This window comes from Ictidomys tridecemlineatus, unplaced genomic scaffold (genome assembly GCF_052094955.1).
Source record: "Ictidomys tridecemlineatus isolate mIctTri1 unplaced genomic scaffold, mIctTri1.hap1 Scaffold_435, whole genome shotgun sequence".
Classification (NCBI taxonomy): domain Eukaryota; kingdom Metazoa; phylum Chordata; class Mammalia; order Rodentia; family Sciuridae; genus Ictidomys; species Ictidomys tridecemlineatus.
The window spans coordinates 106,013-124,258 of NW_027522814.1; the positions used below are offsets into that span (position 1 = coordinate 106,013).

The following is an 18,246-nucleotide window of genomic DNA, read 5'->3' on the forward strand; positions in this document are numbered from 1 at the left end:
CACATGGTATCTTAGATGGGATCCTAACAGAGAAAAAAGACATTACAAATGGATTAAGAGACTCTGAATAAAGTATTCATCTTAGTTAATAATAATGTATCAATACCAGTTAATTATATCAAACATGTCATACTAACACAAAGTGTTACTAGGGGATACTAGATACAGGGAATTCTCTGAATTCTTAATTTTTCTGTAAATCAAAAATCTTAATTTTTCTGTCAATCAAAATGTTCTTGTCATATATAACTAAAAGGAACAAATAAAAAAAATTGGAAAGGAAACTGTTCTAAAAACTGAAGTTGCCTGGGTAAGCAGGTGCGCACACACACAGCCCAGGTAAGCAGGTGCACACACAGAGCTTGCAACACAGCCTGAGAGTGGGCAGCAAGTAAATGGTAGCAGCAGTCCTTGGCTGGGAAAGTTGTCAGAGGGGTGCTGGGCCATGCCAAGGGGCCCTTGAAAGCATGGTGGAAGGTCGTGGGTGGCTCAGGATTAACTAAAAAGACCTGGTAGAGAACAAGGTGAAATCCAACCAGGCCAAACTCCCACCAGTGTGATTTCCGCATATTAAACATACCCGACAGACATGTGCTATGCTCTGAATGTTTGTGCCTTCCACAAATTCCTATGCTAGCTCCAAGTGATGGCATTAGGAAGAGGTGCTTAGGTCATGGGGGTGCACCCTCAGGAATGGGATCAGTGCCCTTGTAGAAGAGGCTCCAGAGCACCCCTTCTGCCTAGAGAGGAACAGACAGAGGCTCTGTGAATTGCAGCAGTCCTCACCCAGGTCATTCGAGCGCCCTGCTCTTGGTTTTGCAGCCTCTGGAACTGTGAGCAATCATTACTGGAGATGTGTAAGCCCCCAGCCCATGCTATTTTGTTACAGCACCTGGAAAAACTGAAACACCTTCCCAAAGTCACCTCTGCTCCCAAGGGCTGTGCACCCCTCCCCATCTCATAGCCATGACTCCCAGAGTTTATTCCATTTCCTCACTGGCTACGTGTGCAAGGCTCTGTCTCCTGGATCTGAGTCCCATAGAGCCTCCCTCGGGAGGGGACAATGGGCTTTGTTGTCAGGGCCTCGAAATAGCTGCCCAAGTGAGAATGGGTAAGCTACGTACGCACCCACTCACTATGGTCACATTCCAAGGGCCCTGGGGCCATCCTGCAGAGAGGGGAAACTGAGACCCAGAGACACTGAGAGGTGGTTTTGAGATCCCAGGGAAAAGCCAGGCTCCCAGACCTGAGTTCCCACTCCCCATGCCACAGGAAGGTTGCCTGGTCAAGGTGCCAAACAAACAACCACACAGCCTGGCTCCCCCCATCCCACTCTGAGGGCCCAAAGCCCCTCAATAGCCAGCACTGCCTGGGCAGCCCATGCTATGCACCCCCTGTTGCAGGGACTGAGGGAGCCCACTCCCACGGCTGCTGGACTAGGTGTTCATCTTGGCTTGCTTCCACATATCTGTATGCTGACCCCAAAAGCAGCTTTTAGATGATGAACCTCCTTCCTCTTCCCTGGTCTACACATGCTCTCATGAACTGTAAATTCCTCGGGTCTGCACGTTAACTTTACACCAGGTAACTCCTCCCGCGTCCTCGCAGCAGTGTTTTCAGGAAGCTAGCAGGAAGGGGCGGGTGCCAGTGAGCATTATCACTGCTGCCTCATTCCCACTGGACTAAATCCTGTGAGGCCCGTGGCCATGTAGTCACATCACAGGCACCTCATACTGACACCAGTGGACAAATTTGGAAAGAAGGGAGGGTGACTAAGGCCCAAAGCCTTGCCCGGGGAGGCTGCAGAATGGCTACCCAAGATCTGAGTGCCTTCTCTCAAGGAGCAAGGTCCTGGTTTTGAGCTACCTATGAAGACACTTTGGGAACTCACCTCCCTGGGATCCACCTGCAAGGCCAGGGCTCCCAAGTTAGCCTCTGGAGCTGAAGAGAGGGTCTGGCCTCCACTCAAGTCCTGGGAAGCCCTGCATGATGCCAAGACAAACATGAGGTCTTCTTTGCACAGATATCTAGGTGCTGCCAAGAAGCGAGCAGAGGCGGCCAGGGAACAGCAGCATGTAGCAGCTGAAATATGACTCGTTTTCTGAAAGCTTCATAAGCAGGGGGTTCCAGAGATAAAGAACCTGGCTTTATCTGGATCACTAGACATGATCAAGAGCTGGCAGACACTGTTCAGGCACGGCTTCTGGTACTTCCTGGGCACATCCCCTTTCCTGGGGCAGAGTGGGGGGTCAACACAGCTCCCTCTGCCCACTTGACAGCAGTGTGGACAGGTGGGGAGTCTCTGCCCAGCAATCTGATGCCCCACCCTTACACAGAGTGTGCTTGGGGACAGATTTGGCCTTTTTCTTCCTTGCCTTTTGAAATTTCAATGTCCATGGCAATGTTTTATTAAATAATACTCACCAAAAACCATTTGTGCCTGAGTAACATTGGCTTAACACGCCAGATGTTGGAACCCCTCAGGCAAGAACAATTAGAAAAGGCACAGAGGCCAGACAGAACCACTGAGTAGGGAAAACAAGTGTATCCCATCCTGCACAGCTGGAAACACGGGACCAGCCTCATTCTACACCCAAGACCAAAGCCCACTTCAGTTTCCTCTACACTTATAGACAGTGAAGGATGGGAAGGCTGCCTTGCCCACTGGGTCTCAAGGATGCTGACCCCAGTCAGGGCCCTGCAAAAGACCAGCGATTACACAAAAGGCTCCACCAGGGTGTGGCACCAGGCCAGGAAACACGGGTTGCTAGAGAGAGACTGCAAAAAGCAAGGCCTCCTGGAAATACAGGATTGAGGAGACCCTGGCACTCCAAGGACTTTCCTGACAATTCGGGGTAAGAGCACACAGCCTAACCAAACTGCCTGATCAAGCTGTCAAGATGCATCCTCTTTGGCAGAAGGTTTGTGTTGCCCACGGCCTGTGGTTTCCAGGCAGTGGCATGCTATGCTATTTGAGACATGAGGGCATAGACCACTGGCAGCAGCCATGTAAAAGTCTGCACAAAGGTGTGGTGCCAGAGAGAAAAGGACAGGTGTGCAAGTGGTGGGGCAGGCCTGGCCGCACTTCAGTGGACCTGTACCTTGGTCAGCAATAGAACACGCTTCTGGAGCCTCCGGGCCAGTGCCTCATGGGTCTCCCGCTTCTTCCTCTCCTCTAGCAGCTGGCTACTGACTTGCCGGACCTCCTCCTGGAGCTGCTGCTGGGCCTTCTCCAGTCCCCGGGCACTGTGCAAGGAAGACAAAAGGGGAGTGATAAGGTCTGATGAGACCACCCCAAGGCCCTGGGATGATTCCCCACAGCGAGCCCCACCAGGATGCCCTAAAATAGAGCTGCACGTGCAGCCGCTTCGCTGTCATTTCCTCACTCCTGAATAGCTACTTAACGCCTTTCAGGAGTTTCTGGATTTCAAATAGACGCCCAGGGTGATCCCAGCACACGGCAGGAGGGGGAGGGAAGCTCAACTCCACACACAATGGGAAAAATTGTCAGCCACGCAGTGCTTCAGTACAGGACTTCTGAATGAGCTAAATTGCCAGCACAAGCACTTCCCATGTGAATCACAGTTGGCGCAGATGTGCAGCATGGAGGGGGCTGCACAGTCCCTAAGACTTTCTGCCCATCGAAACCCTCTCGGCCACACACTGGGCCTATAGTGTGGGAGAGACCCTAGGGTGCAGCCAGGATGAGCCCTCTCCCTGCCTCTGTGCGGCCAGCTGATGTTTCCTGCCTGTCTCCAGCTTCAACATCCCCCTTCCCTTTGCATCCCCACAGCCTCTGTCTCCTCATGTCTCCCCAGCATCATACCACCTCCATCCAGATGGCCTTCTGGTCCATCCTCTGGCAACACATCTCTTCAGACCAGAGAAGGCAGGAGCTCTCCAAGCAGAGGGCAACCTCCCAAAGTATGCTTGGGAGAGCCATGACCCCTGATCTCTCAATGCCACCAATTCCCCCACAGCCATGCCCAGCACAGGCATGAAGCTGGCTGGTCCTTCAGAGGCCGGCTCAGGACCCTGGTGAATGCTGTCAGCACCAGAGAACTCCAGCCAATGCTTAAGGGTTCCTAAGATCCACTAGGGAGGGACAAGCAATGGTCATGATTAAGAGAGTGAGTGAGGCAGGGCCAGTGCACCAGGAGGGCACATTAGCATGTGAAGAGGGAGCAGGGTTTATCTCCTTCACTGGCAAAGATTTCTTCCCAAAGAAAATCCTAACCAATCCTTGAAAATAAAACATGAACAGGATGATAGGGTTCTCATATAAGGTGACATTCATAACATTTATGAGAGGTGACAATAAGAATGATGGGGCCACTTTGAAATTTTGAAATTTGGGGATGGGCTGTGAAGGACATCTGCAGTCTGAGATTATCTTTGGCATCCAATTATTTCTCTTTGTTTTGATTACATGATTTCAAGGAAACCTTAACTCATAAGGGCGATAGATAACGATTTCTTTAGAGGTAGTCTCTACTGCAAATTTTTTTCTCTTTCACATGAATGAGTACTTACTGGATTTTCTAAATTATAATTTAGTAAAATTCTTTAAGCAGCAAAAATATAACTCGAAAGTGAATGTAAATCAAAGATTTATGGAACTTTCTAAGGGATCTGGTAACGGCCTTAGTCCTGTTGAGTGTGGCAGGGAACACTGGTGTAGGCTGCCTGGGACAAGCCAACCAGAGGCCTGCAAGACCATGGAAGCTGGAACCAAGGCTCAGAATCAAGATGCTGGCATTTCATTCAATAAACCCACTCGGAAAGCCTGGCACTGATCTCTACTCCAAATGCAGAGTCAGCCACTGCCACCTGCACCTCTAGGTGCTCCATAACCAAAGCCACAGTATAAAACAAGTGCAATTATTCACTGGAAACAGATATATTAAGAGGCTATTTTGAGTTCCAGTTCAATTTAAAACTATTCATAGACCAATTTAATAATCAAGAACTGTGAAATCGACTCTTGAATCATTGAATTCAGGTGGGGAGGTTCACAAGCACCTTAAATCACTGCTCCAAAGTGGGTAATTTAATTAGAAGAATGGTAGCATTCAATCTGCTGTTTGAAAAGTCATATACACAGAGGAAGGAATGTGGCAATGCGTCTGTAAGGTGACAGGGCACAGTACGACACTGGATAGGGTTGAAGGGTAAGAAAACACTCTGAGAAGCTGTCCTTAGCACAAGGGGGTTAGTGTAGGCTTGAAAAGAGAGTGACAAACCCCACGTCCTACACACTAGAAGCACAACATCATCATATCTGTGGGGAGAGCTGGGCCCTCCCCACCCACTGCAGTTGCAAAGGGACAGGAGGCCATGCCATATCTGCTATTCTTTTGTGATCCTAAGGACCTGTGCTTGGTGTCACAGAGTCATGTTGCAGGACTGGGCACCAGGAACCCAGTACCAAGTCTGAGCCAGATACTAGCATGACATAGATGGGCCCCAGCCACTAGAGGGAGGAGAGGACACCAGGCATGGAGATGCCCTGACCCAAGCCTTCTGCCCAGATCCAAGATTCCCAAGTACACAGCAGCTGCAGGCGGTGGCAGGAGCTGTGCTCCATGGCCCCCACAAGAGAGAACGGGGCCTCTAAGGGGTAGGGTACGACACCCAGGTTGGAAAAGCTCACTCACCAGGTCACAAAGAAAATCCATGCTCTCTCAAGAGCAAAATGCATTTCCTCAAATGAGAAGGAAAAGAAATAAGCCAGAAGAATACTCAGTCCTACAAGAGACTCTAGTAGGCAAGACAGCACCAACTGCAGCCCACTGCCCTGCCCGTGGCAGGGGAGATAAGACCTCTGAGAGCCACCAGACTGGGCACAATCACGGTTCCACATCTATTGGGCAGTTCCCAGGGCAGTTATCTGGTTTCCAAATTTTCCAAGAGATAAACATAGACTTAAAAACCCTACTTCAGCAGATGACAGGGAGACTGAGTTCCTGAGTACTCTGCAGAACCTCGCTGGGGGTCAGGAGCACTAGAAAAACAAGAGGCATTGAACAGCCAAGGGCCTGCCTCATGGACTCCACCCACATGGATCACATGCACAGAGAGTTTACTAATGCAATGTACAGTTAACCAGACATAAACTGAGTGATACAGGGCAAAAGGAACAATCCAAAGACTGTGGGAGGCAACAACTGAACAGCTATAATTCCTTGGACTTCATGACAAAAGGGAAAGACTGAAATAATTAAAATCTGGAAACCTCAGAAGAGGGACCCGTGGTATAGAGCATTGATGGTGTCTGAGCCAGGTGGGAGCCCTGCAGGGTCTGGGCCCAGGCCTCTGAAGAGGGCCAAGCTTGCAAAGGCTGCTGCTACTGAACTCTGGAAAAGCTGAAGACTGGATACAGCTGCTGTGTGGTGATAAGGAAGTGTCTAAAGGAAAGGAAGGTGGCCACAGGCAGGACAAGCCAAGGGCAGGGCCCCAGCCACAGCCCCCTCCCCCTCCCCCTACTCCTCCTCCATTCTGGCCATGTCTCTCTAGTACCCACTATGGACTGACAAGGCACCAGTCAGACAGTTGCAGAGGGCTGCAGGTCCCAGCACTGCAAGATGGAACACAGAGAGGGGACTCTAACTGAGAGGAAACTTTGCAACTGGCAGCGGCAAAGACAGAAAAAATGAGTGCTGTGTTCTCACATCAGGAGGCATACTGGAAGGTACTGAAGGCACACAGGCAAAGGAAGGAAGGGCACCACATGTCGGTGGCAGGAGAAGGGCAGGCAGGAGGTGGTATTCACATCAGCCCAGCAGCAGCACTGCAGAAGAAGGACTCACGGCCCAACAGGAGGTAAGTGAGGATCAGAAGGGAGACACAGGGCAGACAGGGAGGGGCCTACACAAAGACTCAAGAGGATGAAAGGGAGCAAAGTCAGAAAGCAAGGACAGCCCTTTTGGGGCCTTTGCTAGGCCACAGAGGTGAGCCAAAACTAGGTCAGTAGAGGGCATAGGCAAGAAGAGACCAGCTCTTGCTTATAAAAGAGAAAACAGTGTGGAAGAGTGTTGTTCACGCGTTCCAGGGGCCGGTCCTGTTGAAGCAGGAAGAGGCAGAATACTGTGGGCAGTGAAGAGACAATTTTGCCTGAAGGCCCAAGACAATGAGAAGGACTAAAATATGGTGAAAAGAGGGAGGATGGCCCCTCCTCAACACACACACAGAGCCCAAAGGCTCCCAAGCAAGTGCTACTGAACCCAAGGATGCAAGTGGGTGGGACAGTAACCCTGGATCAGAACAGGACCTCTCCGTTCTGTCCCACAGGCTTTCTGAGGGCCTCCCTGGCTCAGAAGCAACTGGGTGACCAAATCCCACAGCACTAACCCACACCAGTTCCCAGGCTGCGGGTCCATCCCCATTGGGAAGCTCCCTCTGTTCACGCTCAGCCTTTCTTCTAAGGGAAGAAGAGAGAGCTCATAAAAAATTAAACTTCTAGCTCCATGCCAAGCTGAACTCTAAGGTCAGCAGTATTTCCATGAGCCTTTGGGAGTTCAAAACAAAGCTCTTGGTGCTTCAAGGAGAAGCTGGGCATGTTTATCGATCGATGCCTTTTTGAGGTGGCATCTAGTGAGAGAAACAGTCCATGCTTTTGAGAAGCCATCTTTGTAAGTGGCAGGCCACTGCAGTCCACTTTTATGAAGTCTTCATCAGAAACTCAGGCTAAGAATATCCACTTGAAGGAACAAGGAAAGGACACAAGAGACTCCAGAGTGGCAGGAGACATTTTCACAACCTTCTCCAAGAGACTGCTGGCTGAGCTTCTTCCCTTGCTCGGCCCAGCATGTCACCAGCTCTGCTGTCTGTCTTCTCACAGCTCCAGCCTGGCAGCCCAAGCACTAACAGGGCAAAGAAAGCACATGTGTGCAAACAGACACTGAGATTCCTAGACAACATGGCCACCATGAGGGACTGCCTCTGAAAAGGAGCAGGGCAGGAGGTACAGTGCATCCTGCATGCTTGGGATGAGTGAGGGGCTGCATGGTCACAGTGCCTGAGCCCTGCCTGGTGTGCAAACCCAGGGACACAAAGGTGCCTCAGTAGCCACAACCAGTCCCAAAGCCAAAACAAGAACTCTGAGCTAAGCACCACCCCTATAATGGACTGAATTTATCTGTGTCCCCAAATTTGTATTTTGAATCTAAATCCTAACATGACAGTGTTTGGAGGTGTAGCCCTGGACAACTAGATCACAAGGGAAGAATCCTCATGCTGGAATGAGTGTTCCTATAAGAAGTCCCCTGCCTCCCCATCTCCACTCTCTCGCTGTAAGAACACAGTGAGAAACAACACTGAACCAGGATGACAGCTCTCGCCAGGCACCAGTGATCTGCAGGGGCCAAGGACTTTTCAGCTCCAAAAATGAGAGAAAGGAATGTTCATTGTTTGAGTCCCAGACTCTGGTACTTTTGTGATGGGGACCTGAATTCATTACAATCACCTTCTCATCCGTAACACCTGGACAAGAGCTGACACAGGAAGCTTTCTGATGGCTGCTCAAACATTTCCCTGACAGCGTGTGCCAATCTGTGGGTGGTCTCCAATTGGTTAAGTTACAAATATAATTGCATGGGTACATTGTTTTCAGTAATTGCTCTTTTGCATAAAACTCTGCAGGAAAATATTGATAAAATTTAATTCAAACTGTTGCAAAGTCCTTAAAAACACCTTTATTCTTAGTCATAGACACAGATCAAAATCCACTAACAGTCCTACTATTATGGACAATAATGTACCAATAAAAAATATGGAAAAGACTACTAACACTTAAACTAGGAGAAAAAATGCCCACCAAGAGGACTGTGGATGGAGTTCAATGGTAGACTGCTTGTCTAGCATGCTTGAGTCCCTGCATTCACTCCCCAGCACCACAAAATATAAAAACAACAAACAAAAAAAAAAAAAAAGAAAGAAAAACAGTAACACAAGTGATTTTTGGCATTCTCCTTTTTGCAAATGGGTAAATGCAGACCCACATGACTGAGTCACCTGGGTCAGGCCACTGTGTCCCCAACAGGAAACAGCAAATGCTTGCCCTCCACAGCCTCTCATTACTCTGTGGATGACCAAGTCCTGGAGCACCACGGCAGTGATGGCAACAGCCAGAGTCAGCCCAAGTCAAGCCACCCACCAACTGGTGCCATGCCATATGCCTACCTCAGGGATAAAATGCCCCAATCTCTCAGGCCATGCAAGGGTGCTGACCTACCCCAGAGCCAGGCCTCTGGGCTGGATCTGTTGCACTGTTACCTACACAGTCCCCACTGTGCAGAGGAGGAGCAGGGCACTATGACATGGCTCCCTCCCAGCACATCAGGAAATCTCCAGGAGCTGAAAGAAATTCTAGAACTCTGCTTGTCTAGTAAGTAGAAGAATCTAGCTAGGAAGAATCATAGGCAGGATTAGGAAATGGAAGACAGGGTGAGGGCCAGCGGTCCCACCAATGAACTAAACCTGGAGTGTGTGCCAGGCCCCCATCCTGGGCCCAGAAGACAGCTGCACACTCCATCAAGATGGGCACTGACAGATAAGAGGATGTCAGAGTCTAATAGACAGTGAGCTGATCAGCAGTCCAATGGGATGGGGCGGCATGATGCTCTGAGGCAGCAGACGAGACCCCAGAACCACTGTCTGCCAAAGGAGCTTGAAAGGGGCAAAGATAAATAAGGCTAGTCTCAGTGAAGTGAGAAAAAGGTGCTAGGGGAACCCCCAACAACTGAGGAAAGGGCAAACGAACAGTGAACACAGATAAGAGCACAGAGGACTGCCTGCGGTGTCGGGGATGCCTGCTCCAGGTGGTCTGCGGGAACAGGCAAAAGCAACGGGAGACAGCAGCTCGGTTACAAGGGGCGAGAAATCTCATACTCAGAGCCCTCCAAGGTGAAAAGACTACTTGGTGAGAATTTCTCCCAACAAAGAGACCACTGTGGCTAGCCAAACACTAGGACGGGGCCCCACAGAGAATCAATGATGACCAGATTTCAGAAGACTTACTTAAGATTTCCAGGTGAACCTGGGCTTTATTTCTGGCCCGTGTAGCCTGAAAAACCAGTAACACATGGACAGGAGACTAAACATTCTGCAAAATAGGAGGAAGAAGCTGATCATACCCTTTCCAGGTGGGCACTCACCTGAAGATGGAGTAAGAAGCTCCCTTTCTCCAACTGCCTCCAAAAGAAGTTTTAGTTTCCAAGTTATTGCCAATAAAGAATAGGTCACAGCACCCAGCACAGAGGAGCTTATAAGTACTATGGGCAGTAGGAGCCAGTGGCCCAAGTGTGCCCCGCAAGAGGTCTCAGGGCAGTCAGGAAAGCAGGGCTGCACTCCCCACAGTCCTGCCCTGTCCTGGCTGTTAAGGCAATCCACAGACAACTGACCCAGAGTCACGGCGCCCTCCTTTTGGCAGCAGACAGGAGGGAAACCAGAGGTTTCTATGGTCCACAGTCCAAGGAAGGGCAAAGCCCATCCAGAGCATGTCCAGATCAGTGCCTTTGAAAGAGGCAATTAGAGTAGAGAGAAAGCAAAGGATAAATGTCTGAATAGTGCTCTCTAGACAGGAATTCCTACCCAGGCCAGCACAAAGCCCAAATAGCCAGAAGGAGGTAGAAATGGGCTTGGTATCTGGGGAAGAGTGGAGCCCAAAGCAAGGACTCCAGGCTCCCACTTAGGGAAATATCACCCAGTCCATGTGCTGAGGAGAGGACCCCCCAGGGCCTGCTTGTCCTCGAATCTTCCCATCCCTGTGAAGGGATCGACACTCACCAAACCCCACCAGGCAGCACCAAGGAGCCTCCCTGAGCTTCCCTTCCCTACTACATCCGGGGTACAGTGAAGCCTCCAGAGAACATTCAGAGCCAAGCTCCATTCCAGGTTCGGGTGTGACTACTCCATGGCCTCCTGGCTGCCATCACTGCCCTCATGGACCCCACTCATCCTCCTAGCCACCAAATCGACCCTGAAATGTAAACTCAGCACAGTCTCATCCCTGGAGCCTCTCCATGACTCCTGCTCACACACTGCAGGAGCACCAGGTCAGGTAAGCCCGCCTCCCCCAGCTGCTTCCCAGGCACCATGGCCACACTCCCTATCCACACATTCACGCCTGTCACCTCAGGCTTTGGGTGGCTGTGCATGCATCCTAGAGAACTCTCTCACCTGATGCCCCCATCAGACAAGCACCTTCCTGCCTACCACCTAGTTTAAGTCACCTTTACTATTTGATCTCATGGCCCCTGTTCTTTCCCCCATGTCATGACTTGCCATATTAACACACATTTATGTGCTTAATGCCTTCCTGCCCTCCTGCATGCCAAGAGGGCAGAGGTGGCAACTGTTCAGATCTCTACTCCACATCCAAGTGCCGTGCAGAGTGGCTCTTCAACAAATCCCTGTTGTTTCAGTTCATACTGATGACAGGCCACCTCTAAGAAGTGGAATCATGGAATGAAGCCTGTAGCACCTCACCGAATACTAGGCTGCTCATGGACATGCCAAGGCAGAGGAGACAGAGTTCCAGGGCTTCAAGAGAACGGTGCAGACAGCAGGTGTTGTGGAATTTACAGCCCATTTGGGGAACAGCAGCAGGAGTATGTCAGGTGGCTCCAGGTGAGGGCACAGTGGAAAAGCAGGAAGCATTCTGCACAGGGTTCTTGGGACAGAGGACAGCAGGCAGGCCTAGGAGGCTGGCAGGGACTGAGAAAGACTGTCCACTGGATGCACCTGGCCTGGGCCTGGAGGAATCCTCCAATTCTGACAGAGAGCACTGTCTGCCAGGACAACCTCCCATACCACATGCACATGCTTGAGAGTATGCTGAGTTTACATTTCAGGAAATGCAAGCAGCCATGTTTACAGGGGCTGGAAGAAGCAATACAGCAGAACCCCTGTCTACCGCTGGAGCTTGAAAGGGGCAAAGACAAAGGTGGTAAAATTTTAGATGGAGCACAGACCAGGCAAAGGTTTCCAGAGGGCAAAGGCAGCACTGCACTGATGCCAAGCTCCTAAACCCCTTCCCTGCCACCGCAGAAGGTCATGTGTGTGTGTGTGTGGGGGGGGAGAGACATACATATTCTTTCTTGTGAGTAGGTCAGGTCAGCCATGGAATCAGTTCCACAGAGGCAGCGTGGCCAATGCAAGGGCTCACGTCTAGATACTTTTGAGAAGGAAATCAATAGCTGCTTCTGGAGAGAAGCAAGGAGACATGGCCCTGAGATTCCACTGGAGCAAGGGGCCCAGTGAATGTGTACAAAGCCTCACAGAATCCGCCCAAGGAGGCTCCGCACACTGACAGACTTCTCCAACCTCCGGCCTTCTCACTGACACTCAGAGTCACTGATCTCAACCCAGTCCAGCTGGCTACACCACACTTAAGAAGTCACATAGGGAAAGTAGAAAGCAGGTAAATACCCAGCAAGCACTGGGTCTTTTCACGCACCTTAATGGGATGGGTAAACTATCTGTGTCCAGTATGTTGGGTGGCTCCTTTGTAATGAGCTGGTGGAGATGCACATCCCAACCCCCTTTTCTAAATCTGTGCAGGACCGAGGGTGGCAGCAGAGGTGGTCAGCAGGGTTCTCCTGCACAAGTATGCCGCCCTCACCCCGGGGCAAAGCCCTCAAGGTTACAGGATGCCACTGCACATATAATCTTGAGTGGTGTCCACAAGCACCTGAGCAGCTCAGATGAGAAGCAAGCCTGGCCAGGGCCACAGACAGGAGTCATGTCCAGAGCACTGTCTACCCACATGGGCACTCCCATGTGGCCAAAGCCCACAGACTATGACAAGGTTGCCTTTGAAACGAGTGGGGAGAAGGAACCAGAGACACAGAAGGGAGCAGAGGCAGTCCTGCTCCACCTTCTAACACCTTGTGCCCAAGCGCAGACTCAGAGCAGCAAGCTTCCCCCGGCGCCCTCGACGCCTAGGCTCAGCCTGGCACGCAGCTGTCTTTATTTACGCCATCTAATTCCAATCTTAAATGCCTCCAAGTGTCATTACACATTTCTCTGAAAAAAATAAAAATAAAAATCCAAACAGCTGAAACAAAACCAGAGAATGAGAAAAGCAAAGACTGAAATAATTACCAATCAACTGCACGGCCGAGGGAGCAGGCTCCGAAGCTATAGTCTGGCCTCCCGGTCACTGCTCCCGATGATGCCTCTGATGAGTGCTCTGTTCCTAACATCTCATCAATTTGAATCACCAAATTCAATTTGCATTCCCAGATAAACAGAGGCCACCCAGTAAATACTCTCATCTGACCTTGAAATGTGAGAAGGAAAATTGCCCCTTACAATTTCAATTCATAATGCATAACCCAATTTAGTTGACTGGGAACCAACCTGTAATCCCATTGGTGGGGCTGCCTCCAAAGCCAGGGCATTGGGCAGGAGCAGGACAGTAAGCGTAGGCCCCAGGTTGCTGATAAGTGGCTCAAGTCTTTACTGAGCAACTACCATGTATCTTCCTGCCCAACTTTTGGAAGAAAAAAAAAAAAGATGTAGATAGATAATTAAGACGATCTGAAGTGATGGCTGATGCAGGCACACATGGCAGATGTCCTGGAGCCACCCAGCTCCAACTTCTGGAGGCAGAGGAGAAGGAGAACTCTCACGTGTAGCATCTCAGCCTTGATGTGCCCGTGGACAAGGTTCTGAGCACATGGCTTTCTATTAGGGATTGCAGAAAAGGAAGACATGGACAGTCACAGAGTCAGCAGGCAGCAGAGCGAGGCTGCAAGACGGTCATCTGTGCTCTTTCACACACCAGAGGTCAACAAACAGCCCTCTGCTTATTTTTTGTAAATAAAGTTTTATCAGAACATAGCCATGCCCACTGCTGACATATTATATGTGGCTGGTTTCCTGTGGAAGACTGTGTGACCTAAAAAAACAAAAATATTCACCATCTTGCCCTTTACAGAGAAAGGCTACCAATCTGTGGACCACACCAAAGACGTAGAGTTACCAACAGAGCGACAGAAATAAAGACATGAGCTCCACCTGACTGAGGGCCATCCCAACACTGCCAGCATCTTGGCATGAGAGCAGCTCCCAGAACAAGACACTCCTGCCAGCCTGGCCCAGCCACAGACCCCACAAATTCATGAATTCCAACAAAAAAAAAAAAAAAAGAAAAGAACCTTGCTAATCTATAACCCACTGCCTCCTCCCGCCTAGTAACTCACTTATACATACATCACTGCCTTCTTGCAAATAGGACTCCATCAAAGGACACGGAGAAGCAGCTCAGGAAAACACGTAGAAACCCCTTTCTCAGTCTCTCTCCAAGAAAGTATGTTTGATGAAGCAGAGGTACTGAGCCCCTGCCTGGGATGGAGGGATTTCTACCTCATGCTCTAGCTAAGGCCACAAACACACAGGGGTATGATACTTCCCAGGGACGCTGCACCTGGAGACACAGCTGGGACATAACCTGGGCCTTGGCACAGGGCACCCTGGCTCATTAATCCTCAGCTATCTCACTCCCTCCACAGCCCCCCAGCCTTCTGAGATCCAGACTCCATCTCCTACCCTGGACACAAACTCAGGAGAAAAAAGGAGAAAGAAGAAAGAGCTGCTGTGACCATTTAAGAGAGACCAGGACCTGGGCAAGGGTTAGGGACACAGCAAAGGAGAGAAAAGAATAGCAGCAATGGCCAAGTTCAGGGAGGGTCCAGATAGGGGGCTCTGGGTCTCAAAAGACAACGGGCACATGGACAGCAGTGGCCAGCTGGAGCCAGGGTCTCTGGACATGACTCCTTGTCCCTTCTTCATCAAACTATGAGTTTAATAAAAATACATCAAGTTCCCCAAAACAGACCTTCAAAGAAACAAAGCTCTAATCATCTGTCATCAACTCCACTCTCAATGCTTCTCAAACTCTCAAAGTGTCTCTGTGTTGGCCAAGCTGTCTCCTCCTGACAAGTCCTACATGGAAGAAATACCTGTGGCAGGGCATGGAATGTAGAAAGAACAGAGCTGCCCCTGTAGCTAGGGAAAACACACAGGGAAATCCTTCACTGGGCCAGGGCCAAACCACGCACAGAATGGCAGAGGGCAGCTTCCTTGCCAAGCCAGCTGAGGACCCCTTCCTCTCCTCCTCCTCTCACTCAATAGGCCAGCATCCCTGAACGTCCTCTGTGTGCTGCTCTGGCTGCTACACAAGACTTGGAAGCCAGTACAGCCCAGGGGATCACACATGTAACAGCCCCAGGATTGAAGACCCATGGAAACAGAGGTGTGTATGGAGGTGGAGAAGCAATGACCCTCACCAGGTCCAGATATGATCTGCATCTCCCAAGAGTTCATGAGTTTGTAGCTTGGTCCTCGGGTGGTGATGGGACCCTAAGAGGTCCCAGGTAAGGGGGCTCAGCACTTGTGGGAGGAGGTGACAGTTCTGCTCCACAAAACTGAGTCCTTTAGTCAGCTAGAGTGCACCCACAAAGGGGACTGTGGGGCTCAGGGCTCTCAGTCGCTCCCTGCTTTCTGGTTTATGACATAGGTTTGCTTTGCCACGAGCTCCTGCCATGATGTGCCATCCTTGCCAGAGGCCCAAACCCATGGTGCCACCTGATTTTGAACTGGAACCTCCAGAAGGTAATCAAAATAAACCTTTTCTAAGTTAGTTGCCTTAGGTATTTCATTACAGTAACAGAGAGCTGACTAACGTATGTGGGAACACGGAGGAGGAGGGATGATCAGAACATAGCATAGTGAGTGTGAGATCTAAGCATGTGCATGTGGAATACAGGAAGGCGGGAGGGGCCCCCAGAGAGCTCGGCTGGGGTTCCTGTAAAGGCAGCAATTGTAGCCACCACCCAGGAGGTTGCCCAGAACATGCTGGCACAGAGCTAGGCCAAAATCTCCATGTCTGGGGACAAGAGTCCACATGACAAGTGAAAGAATGGCATGTCACACTGCAGGACCAAGCCGAGAAGAGCTCTGAGAAGTGAGGGCACAACGCTTAATTGAGATTGTGAGTCAAATCGGACAAGCAGTTAAGAGATGAGACAGAATAATCTCAGCAACATCTCTCTCTTTGGAATCACCCAACAGCCTAATTAGTGGCTCTGATGCTGAGGTTCCCAGCACTCGCACGATCAATAGCACCCGCTGGCCAGCAGAGCGGGATGGCCTGTCTGCACTGGACCAGCTTCGATCGGCACCTGTGCTCCATCATAATCCTTCCGGCCGCCTGGCGGAGGCTGATTAACAAAGCCCATTCTGCCTGTTTATTCTCCCATTGATTTCACTGTGCTTGACCCAAAGCCCAAACATCAATACCCTGGTGGGTGAGGCACCTTCCCAGGGCCTCTGCAATCTCTCCTAAGGTGAGGAGTGTCCCCAGCCCCTGTCAATCACATATGCACGGCACAGAGAGCCATCTCTCTGTGTGGGGGACATCGTGGGTAACCAGGGCTAACAGAGTTAATGCTGTCAATAACTAATAAAAAAAATCCCCAAAGCATTCCCCACATTGGAAAATAAAAACAAAAGGAGAAAATGAGATTTTCAGAATTCTTAGTTTCTCTTCCACTATTTTTAGTGAGAGCTGGGAGCAGAAGGAGGCATCTGCTGACCGATGGCTATGTCAACACGGCCACTCATTTATTAATCTCACTTCCTCTCACCCCGGGCTCGGGCTTGGAGAGTTGACACTTGGCTTGAGAAATGCCAGCTCTAAGCAGTTTATTTCCTCTTGAACTTTAAGAACTGACTGAGACAGAATTGACCTTTAAAAGGCAGGGTTAGTGCTTGTCGGAACTGCCGCAGCACCTCTCTGCGTATACAACATGAGAGGTGCCAGGCAAACTCCCGTGAGCGCAGGCAGCGAGGAGTAGAGGCGCTCTGCGCAACAGAGGAGGTCTGAGGTGGCACAGGCATCTGGAGACTTTAAACACGCCAAGAGAGCCAAACACATCACACCTCCTGGGGTGAAGAGGAACAGCGCCAGATGCTGCAAACCCCAGCACACAGTGAGTCCAAGCCCAGCCCCACCACTTACTAGTGGCAAGCAAGATGGACACTGAGAGGCCAACATCTGCTTCTCAAACTCTTCCCAGAAAAGCTCTTGATGGCAAGGCAGATATGTTCCCTGACACTCAGGAGCCCTCTCCCAGCCTCTTGGAAATTTTTGTTGACAAGTCTCAAGTGGCCACTGGGAACCTTCTCATGGCCTGGTTATGGGGTATTCCAGGAAGCACAATGAAATAAGACATCTCTAGCCTGAGGAAATTCACAGTGCCTTTAGTGACACAGGTTGGCCATTCTATCCAAGAGCCAAGAGCAAAGGTCAGACAGGAAACAGTGAGTCTGGAAGGCAGGAAGGCAGGCTCTGGGCAGGGAGATGCTCCCTGGCAGAGGCATTGCTCAGAGGCTGTAAGAAAGCAGGTCCCAGCCCAGTGCCAGTGATGAACATCCCACCCTAGGTGAGAAAAAGGGACAGTACAGCCAAACAGAGGCAGCCCCTAGCCAAGATGGGATATTCACAGGCAAGAAGGAGGCACAACCCCACAGGACTAAAGAAAAGGCAATGAAGGTATAAGGACAATTTCTACACAGCAGCAAACTTTAACCAAAGCTCCTGAATCACACTGGCCATCCACCCACTGCCCGGCATAGGCCACAGGCAGAGCCCAACCCCCAGGGAGGGGTATGGAACAGGAAGTTGTCATGGGAGGAAGTGACCAGGGCCAACACCTGATCAGCTTTAGAGACTGGATATGGACTCCCCATGAACCCAACCAGGGGAAAGGCCACATAAAGGACAATGACTTCATGGAAGAATTCTAGTTCTCACTGTAGATTAATGAGCAGCACATCATCTGTGTAGTTAAAAGATGTTTCGTGGTAATAGTATTAACAAGGGTGGGGACAGTATTCAACAGTATTTGGAGAAATTGGTCAAAAATCCAGAAAGTTTTAGAAGTTTCTGAATGGAATGCAGGAAAATCAAGGTCTCTGTGACTATGCACACCTATTTCACCTTCTAATGGTCCATGACCTTCGGACAGAGAGGCTGGCTGCAAGGGACAGCCCTGACCAACCAGAGAGACCACCACTGGTGTTCAAGGTTTTTACCATGTCCCAGTGTCAGCAAGGAAGAGGCCCAGGTGACCTGAATTTACTGGGAGGGCCAGGGATCTGCCTGCCAGCTCCACCTTAGCTGGTACACACTGGGCCTCCCACACACCCACCTCAGAAATGGCAGGAGAGCAGCATAAG

At 50.4% G+C, this 18,246-nt stretch overlaps 1 protein-coding gene across 13 annotated transcripts in view; it reads right to left on the minus strand.

The window, feature by feature from the left end:
• Positions 1–18,246, minus strand: part of LOC144373568 (mitotic spindle assembly checkpoint protein MAD1-like) — a 245,640-nt gene that overhangs the window by 105,041 nt on the left and 122,353 nt on the right. For all 13 annotated transcript variants that reach the window (XM_078036595.1, XM_078036597.1, XM_078036599.1 and 10 more), the window contains one exon: positions 3,102–3,246. In XM_078036595.1, the coding sequence (XP_077892721.1) occupies positions 3,102–3,246 (145 nt within the window). The remainder of the gene's footprint in view (positions 1–3,101; positions 3,247–18,246) is intronic.